This window comes from Centrocercus urophasianus, unplaced genomic scaffold (assembly GCF_019232065.1).
Source record: "Centrocercus urophasianus isolate 14NV4802_14NV808 unplaced genomic scaffold, USGS_Curo_1.0 seq_26, whole genome shotgun sequence".
Classification (NCBI taxonomy): Eukaryota; Metazoa; Chordata; class Aves; order Galliformes; family Phasianidae; genus Centrocercus; species Centrocercus urophasianus.
Genome location: NW_024884822.1, coordinates 506,168 through 519,483, shown reverse-complemented (window position 1 = coordinate 519,483; position 13,316 = coordinate 506,168). Strand labels below are relative to the sequence as shown.

The 13,316-nt window shown below is 47.7% G+C and overlaps 1 protein-coding gene across 4 annotated transcripts in view; it reads right to left on the bottom strand.

Annotated features, from left to right (window-relative positions):
* The window catches only part of SIL1 (SIL1 nucleotide exchange factor), an 89,899-nt gene that overhangs the window by 29,092 nt on the left and 47,491 nt on the right, over positions 1 to 13,316 (bottom strand). For all 4 annotated transcript variants that reach the window (XM_042826361.1, XM_042826363.1, XM_042826364.1 and 1 more), the window contains 4 exons: positions 11,127 to 11,247; positions 9,443 to 9,539; positions 7,062 to 7,253; positions 2,447 to 2,568 (listed from right to left, as the gene is read on the bottom strand). In XM_042826361.1, coding sequence (XP_042682295.1) covers positions 2,447 to 2,568; positions 7,062 to 7,253; positions 9,443 to 9,539; positions 11,127 to 11,247 — 532 coding nt within the window. The remainder of the gene's footprint in view (positions 1 to 2,446; positions 2,569 to 7,061; positions 7,254 to 9,442; positions 9,540 to 11,126; positions 11,248 to 13,316) is intronic.

Below are 13,316 nucleotides of genomic sequence, written 5' to 3'. Positions count from 1 at the left end.
TGCTCAGCCTGCAGCAGGTCACTCAGCAGTGAGAAAGTTCCAAGTGTGGGGACAGAAAGCAGCGTTTTGGTTTTAGACTGTGAACTTGGGCAATCACTGGACTCTGTATGAGAGCACAGCTGCTCTCTGTGCAGCAGAGCAAGACCAGGGTGATGCACCTGGCTGCTCCATCCCTCACCGGCTTCCTACCTGAACAGTCGGAGACAAAGAATGTCTCAAGGACACCTGAATACTGTTTTTTCTTTTACAGCTTCTGGCTCTGACTCAGACTGAGCTGAGACTGCTCAGAGCCCTGTGGTTTTTTTGGGCATAACACAGCTTTGCCTATTCATGATTGCACAGGTAAAGCTCCCTCCTCCAGGTTCAGCTACAGAAGGAGCTCCAGCTATCCCAGGCTGGCTGAGGAGCTGCTACAATCACAATCTGATTTTGGGGGGGAAGGTTTGCTTAGCTTGAAACCTCTGTCCTGAGCCAAGCTAGCTGCTCTGGTAGGTGGCCAAGCAGCCGCCAGGTGGTTGTGAGCAGGAGACTGCTGCCTCTTCAGTGCCCAGACATCCAGCACAGGACTTGGTACCAGCACGTGAGCACAGCTCACAGCCCCACAGCCCAGCATGCTGCACCTCCAGGCGCTTCAAGAACATTCCTACAGCCTGACTGAGCCCATTAGGAACAACTCTGTGGGAAAGAAATAAATAACAACCCCTTCGAAGAACAAAACTCAACCAAAAATGCGTGGCATTAAGTACTTGAAATGCCCCTGGCAGCAAAAACAGAGCACAGAGTAACCTGAGAAAATGTATGAACAAACAAATTAAGCAGCTAGCACAAAGCAGATGAGTTGGCATGTAGGTGTCTACTGAGAAAGCTTAAGCACAGCACAGTGAGGAGAAAAAAGCAAACTCAAAACCCAGGCATAATATTTCCTCACATTTTGGAACTGAGCTCTCAGACAGTGCTTCAGCTGAACCACTAGAAATTACCATCTGTCAGAATATCCTTTAAAGAAAAAAGGCTTAAAAGTTTCCAAAGTTTTATTTTCACATTGTCACGTTAGAAAAGTACAGTTTCTGTCCAAAGAAAAGCATCTCCAATTGAGGAACACCAAGCAAAGCATTAGTTTAGTCAGCCACTGCTGCATGCTCATATCATCAGACAATTAATTTCTCGAGTCCTGATAGTGTCACATTAGCTAAGTCAGGGAAGACAGGATTCAATAGTCCCTTTTTACTTCGTAGGTTTTCTTTAAATGTTTCCAGAGCCCCTGCATGACTTTCTCTTTATGAAACATAATTAAACATCCACATGCCATTAAAGATCCTACAGAAAAGATGATAACGTTGTTTCAAAATATAAATGCGTGCTGGCATAGGAAGAGCAGGTCTGCATTTCTGAAGTGAAGGAATGAATCTTATTGTGATCAGTGAGTCAAAGCTCTGCTTCGAACCACGAGCTGGATCGTTTCCTGGTGTAAATCAGGGCACCTGCTCTGTCACTGAAGCCACATTACTTTACACACGCTGTAGACCAATTGCAATGTATATAAGATTGCAAAAGAAATGTAGATCTGTGGACTACATATTAGAGTAAGCGATAAATAATTCCTAACGGTGGAGAAAGTGACCATATTTTCAGGCATAAAAATAGGCAGATACAATAGCCCTGACTTTCAATCTTCAGTCTGAGCTTCTGACCTTGAAGTTTGGGTCCATCCAACGCATTTCTGAAGTCTCAGCTGAATGCACAACACGTACATGCACAGGACAAAGCCCAGAGAGCCATCGAACCAAACGAGCGCCAACACAGCCCCTTCTGCCCATGTGGCATGCCTGAGTGACACAGATTCCCAGCAGGCACCAGGCAGCCTGGGCAGCTCCTTTGGGCAACAGCCATCCTGTAGTGAATCACAAGCATCCTCCAGATCAATCTGTAACGCTGTGCCTAATTGAAACCCTTCAGGTTATGCCTGTAGGTCGGAGGCATGCGTCCCCAGGGCTAAAAACCTTCAGAGACCATGAGAATTGCTATGTTTCTGAAATTAGCATCTCACTGTCCTAAAGCAGCGTAGGAGCAAGGAATAGGAGGGAGAAAGGAGTTCTCTGGGCAATCATAACTGCATCGTCCTTGAAATCTTCCCTCTCAAAAGGCTGCTAAGGGGAAAGGAGGAGAGGCAGCACTATTCCCCTTGGATTGTGCAAAAATGAGGAGTTCAGTGAAAAAAATGATCAGTTTCCATGCTGAATTACTTCTGGCTAAGTCTAATGAGCAGGGTGAGGATGCACTGAAGAGAAGCCTGGGGGAAGCAAAGGGCTGCAAGGAAAAGGCTGGGTCAGGGAAGAGGAAAGTTGGGCGCCGCAGGAAGAGAGAAGTTGCCAGCTCTGGCTATTGAAAATAAACCAGAAGGCCGAGGACAAGCACCTGGCACACCTGGTCTGGGGGCAGAGCTCACCTGGAGAGTGCAGCTCCCAGCACAAAGGCAGCGTGCTCCTTCAGGACAGCCTCTGTGCTGTTCAGGCCCTCGATCACCAGCCGCAGTCCGCCCATGGACAGGAAATCCTTCGCGTTGTCCACCTGGGAGAGAGCAGATCCCTGTCAGCACGGAACGGCCGCAGGCCTCGAGACCCAATTCAGCAGTTCTTCAGGAGCTCCTTGCTTCAGAAAGAGCATCATCTCCCCGGCCCTCCCCATCTCATCAGCTCTGAGCTTTAAAAGCAGTGCTAGGAAAACAGGGCAATCGTGGCGGCTGGTTCATGCAATGCTGCCGGTGAGCGATGGACGTCACGCGTGCGCTGACAGGTGGCTATTATCCGATGCAGAAGGCACTGCTGACACTTGGATCAGCTATCCAAACTTCCCTCAGCACGTGCTTTGGAGTGCAGGAAACCTGGCCGTGGCAGAAGAAAAAATTCTCAGCTCGCTGAGAGCGAGCGGGGAGCGGCCATTACTGGAACCCAGGGAATCATCTGTTTTGCAAACGCAATTAATTAATTAATGCGCTAATTGTAGCACCAGGAGCTACAAATGTCTAAGAGCCTATCAGCAGCTGCATGGCTGTTCCAGGCGCTTTTCATGACCACAATCAAAACTTCCACGCAGATGTGAACAGCAAGCAGGCAGCCCCTGTTTGGGAGCGCCAGCAAGGAGCTTCTCCCTGGGGCAGCCCATACAATGATTGTTCTAAATCCGACAATATTGGACTAAGTGCCACTAGGGAAAACTCTAAACGTTAGTGGGAATTCCTCCAGGAAATTCATCGGTCTCTGACTTGAAGGAGACGTGGGGCAAACCAGACAAAAATCACAGCGGACATCTGTTCTTAGGGAGGAAATTAAAAAAGGGCTCTGGGTGGTTTGCAAACAGAAGTCAGAGAAACAGAGCCAAGTGCTTCCAGTACAAAATTCAGTCCAAAGTCAAATCGATGCATTTTGGTTTTAAAGGCTTCTTTTTGCAGCATAAAAGGAAACGTCTGACAAATCTGCCGAATTGCTCGTGCAAAAAACTTCTTTTGTGAAAGACACAAAGACAACAGCGTCATGTTGGTGGACGCAAAAAGAACATAAAAATTAGAATAACTGCTCCAAATGACCTCCTCATTTCAGTGAGAGCGCTGAGCTGACAGAGTAGGACAGAATAAACACTGCACACCGCTTCCATGTTCCCTCTTAGCTGACAGTTCCTTCGTGCTCAGCTTTATTTTTATCTTGACCGTGTGCCTTCACCAAAATTGGCCGTACGTCAGACACTTCAGGTACCCAAGAGAACGAAGAAACTATTGAGCTTTACGTCCTACAAGACTTTACAAGCACAAACTGGGGAGCTACAGCTCGTCCGTTCTCCCCACTCACACAATAGCTGCCAATTGCTGCCCAGCTGCGAAGCTGCCAACAGAAAGCCCATCTCTGTGGGTTTGCTGCAGCTCATTCAGGACTTGCAGCAGCTGTTTGATCCCTTCAGATCCTACTTTTAACTGACCCTATAGGCTGGATCTGCCAGACCTCTTACTTTTCTGCAGGACCATCTTTGTCTACAAAGAAACCTGTACAGCAAACCAAATTCACCCACTGGCAAGGGCTTTGATGGCTCCAACTGTAAGAACCTGGAAGCTGTTTTAAGGCCAGAATTGGACATTTCCTTCTGCTCAGGAGGGAACAGACTCACTGTAACAGCCCAGAAAGTTTGCATCCAGCAGCAGCTGGGATAAATCCAACCACTGTGGCATCCTCACTGAGAGCAGAGTCCTGCGGGGCAGCTCTCCTGCCAGCCACAGAGCTCTGCCACAGCATACTAATTGTGCTGCAAAGCTCATTTTGAAGATGCATTCCTTTTTCAGCACCATCCTTTTCTTCTCTGGAGTATCTCCAGAGTGGAGTGGAGCTCCTTCCTCACCACTGAGAAAAAGAACACCAAAAACCACAACAGAAGTCCCAAACCCCACAGCTCGGAGGCGCTGACCTCTCTGGGGAGCGGAGGCTGCTGAGAGGCACTTTGCCTCGCTTCAGCCCACTGAAAACAGCACAAAGAAAGGCAAAGATCAAAAGAGCTCTTGACTAAAGTACACAGGCAAGGATGGAGAGGAGAGGGATGGGGGAAAAGCAAATATGACAGCAGTTACTCAGGGAACGCCTTCAAATTGGAAGAGAAAGAAACTGAGGAGGGGAGATGAGAGAAAAAATGTTGGAGAATAAGAGCGAGGAAAAGCTGTATGTCAACCATCTGCAATGGAGAGGAAATTAGCAACGAGAAATGGTGTAGCATGTCAGAGGAGGGAAAGGAGAAAGATAAGGAGAGTAAATAATTGAGAGAAAGAGCCTGCAAAGCATGGAGCCGGGCTTGGCTCCACACACTGTTGTGCAAGCACCGTGAACTCTGTTTATAAATGAGTTATGCTCTGGCCTCTTCACATTTGCATTTGGTTTTTATGCATCACAGATAACCTAGGAAGCCAATCCTTCCTCCAAGATGGGCTCCCAAACATGCCAACTTGAATCCTGACTGATGAGAAGCAAAGCACAGCTGGCAACCCAAACCTCAGCAAGTACGGAGCCCTCGGGCCAGCACTCGGGACAAGGAACTCAGCCCCTGCCTGCAGTTCTCCTCACGGTGAGTCAGGCCCAGGATGCCCAGGACCGCGCTGTGAGCAGGACGCGATCCTTAGGGCACAGTGCGTGCTGCCCCACAGGCGCCCTGGGAGATGAGCAGTCAGCACAGCGGCAGCAGGTTGCCCCGCTCTCTGCCTGTGCCCCAGGCTGCCGCCCCGGGCCTCCAGCAGCACAGCTCTGCAGAGGGCTCCCGGCCGTGGGTCAGCCCGCCGGAATGCGGCGCGGGCGGATCTGGCTGCTGTTCAGTAATTACATTAAGCCAGTGCTGCTCAAGTCAGTACCGAGCGGAGATAACGTTCTGGTCCCTGGAAGAAGAAAGGGAAGGAAAAGCCATGCTGGCTTACAGACAAGTCATATTTCTTATCAGCTTCCTGCCTGATGAGAAGGTGCTGCCCAGCCATCTGCCCCAGCAGCGCAGGCACAGAGCGGCGTTGTGATGGATGCACAAAGGAGCCCTCTGTGCTCCGCGCCAGCTTCCCTGCCATTTCCCCTGTCTGACCCATTTGATGCTGGATGCGGTTCCCTTTGATGCTCTGGTCAGCCCCTGGCCAGGCAGCAGAGATCATTTTCCTGCTGCTCATGATGCTCTGACATCATTCACCCCAAGCAGGCGGGATTTTCTGCTGGAATAATCCAGAACACGATGTTGAAAAGCAAAGGATCCCAGTGTGTTTGGGGGCTGCTTCTTAGCATGCTGGCCTGATGCTCTGGCACCTTTAACCACAAGAATTAGCCCGAGTATAAATAAATACAAAGCTCTGAGGGCGCCCATTGTTCACACTTTTTCTCTGAGTCAGACAGATGCCGTCAGTGAAACAAAGGCACAGAGAACAAACAGCAAGGAAGCCTCTGCGTGTGCATGACAGAGATTCAATGTAGAAACACAAGACAAAGAGCCCTGGAAATAGCACTTCTATTAGATGGAGCATGGGACTCCATCCTCAGCAGCTCACTCCTTCACCTAACTTTATTATTAAAAAAAAAAGTGTTTATTTTTAAATAAATGCCATTGCAGTGAAAGGTCTTGCACTGCTACCTCTCAAGAGTTCATATTCACCCTCAGAAATGCTGAAGTCAATGAGAGCGACTGCTCTCCCAGTCTGCTCCAGTTCTCCCAGTTGCTGGGCTCCAGTTCTCCCAGTTGCCCCCATCCTCCCCACAAGGCTGTGCACAGCCTCAATGCTTGGACACGCAGCGGCCGACCACAAAGGAGGAGCGTGATATGCTCACAGCCTGCAGCAAACCAAACCAAAGCTGAAAACGTGTGAGCATAGAGCACACAAAGAGAGATCTGAGGGGGGAAAAGAAAATGTGAGTGCAAATTGAAGAAGACAGATTTCAGGAGATATTTAGCCTCACACACAGTTAATTAGCACGGCTCAGCTGATGCTCAGCAACTGGCCGTGTGCCTGAGCTTTCAGTCATTTTTGCCACCAGCCCAGCACTGAGAGAGGCTCTGCAGACCATTTCTTTCCCATGCCAAGATAAAACGCAGGCCTTGGGTGTCTCTTGTCTTCCCTGGTACAAAGACATTCTCTGTCAGCTGGTGTAAGGGCACCTACCTGCAGCCACAGACACTTCCCATGGAAGGAGCGAGAAAATACTATTGCTTTCTTCTAGCAGCCACCACTAATGCTCACCCACAGAATTGCAGTTAAACCCATTTTCACAATATTAACACATATATAAAGAAAGAAAAAGAGGACAGGAAAAAAAGCCTGAGAACAGACAACAAATCAAGCAACACTAACCCCTAGGAAACTGCTTGCTACTGTTACGAGTGCTGATTTATTCAAACTCGGATAAAAAATAAGCCTGCAGTAGCCCTGCACTATCTGTTATTGTCCCAGGATTATGCTAATTAAGGAATTTATATTACCTGATACTGATAAGAAAAATAAAACCGCATTTATGATACCTTAGTCCCCGGATTTTACATGGTAGATACAAATGTGTTTTTGTTACCTGGTGAACATAATATTCAAGATCATAAAGCGCCGCTACTTTTTCATCCAGCGTGGAAGCAGAGCTGTTAAATTTGCTGATCAGTTTATCCATGATTTCATAATCCGTCTCCATCTTCACATTGAGCTTTTCAAACTCTTCCTTCAGTTGCTCTATGGGACGGAACTTCTTCCTTACTTCTTCCTCGTGGGCCTTCAAAGCAGGAGAAAACCAAATGAGAAGGCAGACGATGAAGTTTAGCACGCAAACCCAACCCAGGTGTGCAAGGGGAACCCAGCTGACTGCGGTTACCACAGTGCGGTGGGGGGGGGCACCCTGGGAGAGGGAATGCTTGCGGAGCTGGGCAGCTGCTTCTGCAGCCTGATGTACTGCCCTGCCTCACTGCAGGTCCCACCACACACGGGTCTCTGTCTGTGGACTGCACAGGGCAGCCTGGAACCCAGAGGCTCACAGAGCAGCACTGCACCATGCAGCACTTATCCAACCGAGTGCAGCACAAGCAGAGCAGCCTGTTAACTGTAAAACACCAGCACACATTCCCCAAGCAGCTTAGCCTGCACCTGTACACCTTTTCTACACCTTGTGAACCTTTCAAAACAACATTGAACACAGAGGTAACAAGCACTGCTGGTCCTCATTTGCCTGTATGGGGATGTTCTCAAGACCTGACTGCCCACAGCCCTGGGCAGGCTCCCCGACGTCGCAGCTGACCATGCTGAGCAGTGTGTTGCACAAAGGGAAGGCAGCTGAAGCACTGTGCCACGGGGCCCATTCTAGGACAGCAGACATTGTGCAGCACTGCTTGTACAAACAGCACCCAGAGGGCTTTGAGGAACCAAGAGCAATGGAAGGGTGTGTGGCAGGGAAGGTGAAGGCTCTGCCAGAGATCTGAGCCCAGAGAGCTGCAGTATTGGTGACAGGAGGGGCAGAGCCTGCTGCTGCACACAGGACACAGAAAGCAGAGGGGACACACTGAAGGTGGGCTTCCCAAGAGCTGGGGAAAGCAAGAAACAGAAATGGAGGTAAAAGCAATCTAATGATGTACAATCTGCACTAATGATTGCCAGCCTAATCACTATAGGAACTGCACAGACACAGAGAATGCTATCCCAACTCCAGCCACACAAAAGAAATTGCTTTTGCAATAGCATATACAGGAACATGCTTGGTGTAACTCAATTTACTTTGACACAGTTACTTCAAGGATGAATTTGCTCCCTGCAGGAGAGTTTTTAAATGGAGTACTTTAGGTCCATTAGATATAGCTGGTTTTAGCCCAGTTGCTGGGACAATAGCTATTCTAACAGGTTTTTCTAAAATATGGCTTATTTTCACATAATAGAGTGTCACTAATTTTTGCATTTAAATGACACTCATTTCAAGAAGTCCTGCTATCAGTAATGCTGGCTGCTGCATAAATAATCTTACTGTAAACAAAACACTGCCCTGATGCCAGATACAGGAGAAAAGATTTTCTGGACTCAAAGACTATTGCCTTGATTCCCACCTCGATTTTCCTTCAACTTCAAGGCAGCAGGAGGAGCTAGGGCTTAAGGAAATACTTGTAAGCAGAAAAGGAGAAAAAAGGCTTTGGTAAATGTGATGGATCATATATAATCCACCCATGCCATGCCAGTGGCTGCTCCTGTCCTAGGAACCAGCTCCAAGCAGCACACATATTCGGTTCGACTTCAGATCATCTCCTCTCTGTAACCAAACAGGAAGTTTACAGCTTCTGTAGGCAAACTTCAGCCTGTGTTTCAGCACAGCCATCTGGTTTTCGACACCCAGGCACTGAGTGAGACTGAAATCTTAAGCCATAAGATCCCTTCTAGATCCAGGCGTTCAGACCATGCTACATCCAGTGGTTGCTCACCATCACTGAATTCAAAACAGAAGGGACTGAGCAGTATTTTCTGTACTTCCTCATTCTAATGAGGACAACAAACAGCATGTAACTTCCTTTACAAACATCCCCACACTGAGATTCATTCCACTTTGGGGGTTTGCAGACATCTTTGTGAACTAAGTGGCTGTTGAACAAATAAATCAAAACAATGGATAAAAATACAATGCAAACAATGGAAAGGAAATGAGTACGTGGGTTCACATAAGTGTTTGCAAGTAATGTTTCTGTATTATTAATTCAGGTCTAATCACAATAGTACCCAAAGAGAAAACTCTCAGGGGTCAGTCATCTCACTGACTGCACCTGCTCTGGGTTCCCAGAAGAGATCTCACAATTTCACATCAGCAGTGGCACGCCAAGAATGACAGCAAGAAATGTGGTGGCTTGCTTTAACCATCATATTTCCAAGAAATGCTACATAGTGCATTTGCATCAGCAGACCGTGCTTTGCTTTAGAAACAACTGTCCTTACCATTCTTTCTGCCTTCTCACTTTCCTTCATTTTAGCCAATGCCTTTTTGAGCTCCTGGGATGTGAAAGAATTTGTGTCAATATCCATCTTGTTCAGCCTTGCAGAGGAAACAACAACAACAAAAAAGAAGCATTATATGAGTGAACAATTTTATCTGTACTATTTTCACCGTAATATATCAGCACAGAATAACAGCAGGGGAAAAGAGCTACGAGCACCAGATTACATGTATCTCACTTAAAACTGGAAAAACGCCACACTCGACAAAAGATCAGTCCCAGTGCTGCATTCTGTGTGGTTTGCTGACACCTCACCCTGACAATCACAAAAGGCTTTAGAACCTGCTGACCTCAAATCTCAGGTCCTAACGCAGTAAATACTGCTAATTAAAAAGGCTTCTGCTTTCATGTAGGAATACAGAAAAACAGAAAGCGTTTCAGAATTTAAAAAACGATGGAAAAGGACCATTGTGTCACTAGAAGATCATGCAAGCTTGAACATGGAGATCTACAGCTGAAGTTATGCTCTTCATCACACACAACGTTCCACGCAGGGTGAGTCCAACCAGAAGTTCCTCAGAAATGTTAAAAAACAAAGAAACAAAAACGACACTGCGTTATTCTTTACATGGACCTCGTTGGTTCAGGGAACTTATCTGAGCCATAAACACCTGCACAGGAAAAAAGGAAAGTCAGTCGTTGAGGCACCAGGAAGCATATGAGCTTCTTTGTACCGCAAACTAGAGAAGTGCCATCTGCAATGGCAAATGCAATGGCAAACCCCTGTGCTTCAGGGAAGAAAGTTCCTCTTAGTAACTGAACCTGACTTTATTAAAGGAAAAGGGAAAAGCCAGCATGAGAGAAACTTTGGACATCAGTCTGGGCGCAGGGAAAGCTGTGTGATCTAAGGAGCCCATCAGCAATAACTCGTGTCAACGTACTGGGCTCAGGTCAACACAAATGAAGTCCCTACAGCTGCTCCGATGCTTTCAGATAAGATTTCAAAAGACTAAATGTAATGCAGAGATGTCACACTGCAAATGTAGCTTTGGCATAGTAGAATGACCAAAGGAAAGACCTCTGAGATCATTCAGTCCAACCACTCACCTCTCACCAATAGCTCCCATTGAAACCTTGTCCCTCAGGACAACACTGAAATGTTTCTTGAGCACCTCCAGGGACAGAGACCCCACCAGCTCCCCAGGCAGCCTGTGCCAGTGCACGACCACTCTTTTGGAGAAGTATTTCCTAACGTCCAACCTGAACCTCCACAGGTGCAGCATCAGGCCATTCCCTCTAGTCCTGTTGCTGTTACAGGGGAGAAGAGGCTCACCACAGCTCATCACAGCCTCCTTTTGGCAGCTGTGGAGAGCAGTCACACCTCCCCCGAGCCTCCTCTTGTCCAGACTAACAATCCCAGCTCCCTCAGCCACTCCTCATCGTGGCACAGGAAGCCACAAAGACATGCCTGTATATCCACACTCAGCACTTCTACCCACCTTCCAAAGGAAACACAGAAGATGGGGGCCAGTTTTCTGCACTGCTGAACCCTTAAACCAGCAATTAGGTTTCCAGCAGAGACAGCGATTGAGTGTACCAGGGATCCTGGCTGCTAATAAAAGACATGAAACCACAGTTCCTCCAGATCTGTGCAGCGAGAAGACAGCAGCTTTGTGTCACTGTACCTTTTTCTCCTTCTCTCTTCTCTTGTGTCACTTTTCCCACTTTCACTGTCTGGAAGCCGGGCTTCTCTCTCTCCTGTCTGCAGATTTAACCGAACGTGTGACCCCGCAGGAACAGCTTGACCTATAAACAAGAGTGAGGTTGTTTTAGGCCACGTGCACTATTGCAGGTCTGTATACAAAGGGCTGGAATCAAATGCTCCTGCTCCAAAGAGCCACACAGAAACCCCCATCCTGCACTGCAGAGACAGCAAGTCGCTCAGTGCTGAGCACTCAACCCTCCTGCAACAGCCTTGTGAACAGGTGCTGCTTCAACCCTGCAGAAATGCCACACTGACCTTACATGCCAGTTCCTAAGCAAGCATTAAAAAACCTACATCAGGAGTGAATTCTGAGACTGTTTGGAGAAAGGGGAATAGACTGCTGAATAAAACGCAGCTGCCAAAATGAAATCAAAGCACACATCTGAGTACAGCCTGGTGGGCTGAATATCAAGCGATGCGAGGTTGTGTTGGTTTGGAAATATTGTATTAAAAGGAATAACTGATCACTGCTACCTGCCAACAAAAATACACGGAATACATTAAGCTTTGCTCTTAAATGCACAAAAGATGGGAAATTCAGAGTACTTTTCTTGGTCACAATTCAGCACAAGGACGTCATGATGGCCAGCTGTTGCACAGGGATGGAGAGAGAGCAACGTTTGGTTGCTTCCCCTTCCATTTTGTTTCCTCTCCATTTAATGGAAGAAGTTTGCCTGCTTAAGAAAGCAGGATCGCAGCTGAAGGAACATGGAGATCTCAGCTGCACATACCCAGAAGCACACAAACAGACACACAGCTGCTCACTGGCTTCTCCACATGGATTTCCTCCTTGTCTTTCCTTTGTTTCCTAAGATGATGTCTAGAATAAAACAACTCAGCATGGAGGAGACAGGTAGTGTCTCCTATCAAAGGAAAGTAAAGACAAGCATAATTATTTTGTACAATAAATGCATGTTCTCATACATAAAATTCTCTAATCTAGGGAATCAACAGATTGATCCCTCCTATTGAAGACCAAAGAGACATTTCACTGATCAAAGGATGCAGCGCTTCCTACTTAAGACTGTAACGTTTGTCACAATTCAGACAAAAACATTTCAAAGCCTAAAGCCATGCAGCAGGTACAAACACACTCACAAAACCCAGGGAAATCCAGTTTGGAGGATTTCTGAGTGCATTTCTGATTTCTCTTTCTGAGTGCATTTCTCTCTCCCACATCCTTTCGACGTTGCCTTGGTTTGATACACAGAGGGACTGATGTGATTATCTGTGTTAACTATGTGAGCCCGGGCCATTTGGCCTGCCCTGCACACAGCCCGCAGGAGAGCCTTGTAGCCCAACCACTCTACTGCTCCTTGACCTGTTACACATGGGAGCCTCTGCCAAGAGAGGAGCACCTGTCCACTTCCCAGAGGTCAGCAATGTGCTGTGATAGCAGAGTGTTCCCTGTGCAGCCGGGCTGCGATGGCTGCCAAGGAGCTTGTAAGGGCTGCTCCTCCTCTGTGTTTCAAGAGGCATCGAGGCAGGGGACTGCTGGCAAGAGAAAGATGTGTTCAATGGCTTCACGTGTCGTTAATATGCAGGATGCCTGCCTCCTCCAAGGACACGGCCACCACTTAGCCAAGGAGACAGCGAGGGAAAAGCCGGGTCCTTTCCAGCAGCAGGTGAGCAGCTCTCCTCACCAGGTCAAAAAGCACTCGGGCAGCCCAGGCTGCAACCACAGCACCTGCTCAAGCAGTCCCTGATTTGTCAAATGCAGCCAGAAATAAATGTCCCTCTTACAGCAGTACAGTGTATTCTGGCTTTCATGTTGCTGGTGCATCTGGCCACATTAGTTCACGCTGTTGCCAGGGGAGAGGAACAAGGCTGACGGGCTTTACTTAAAAGAAACATAAAAAGGCAAAGCAATGGAGCAGCCTCCAGTAGGGCTGCCTGACTCCCATGTGACCAGTCCTCCCAGTTTCTATTTTGAGCGAGCAGTAAATAAAAGAGAATCTGAACCCCAACGTGCACGAGCTCACAAACTCAGCACGACTGAATTAAGGACGCTGCCATCAGAGAAGACACAAACCTTTCCACTTCTGCTTCTTTCCACTGTCCTAAACGAGATTTGACTAAGACTGTCCAAAGCCCAGAGCAGAAATCTCAG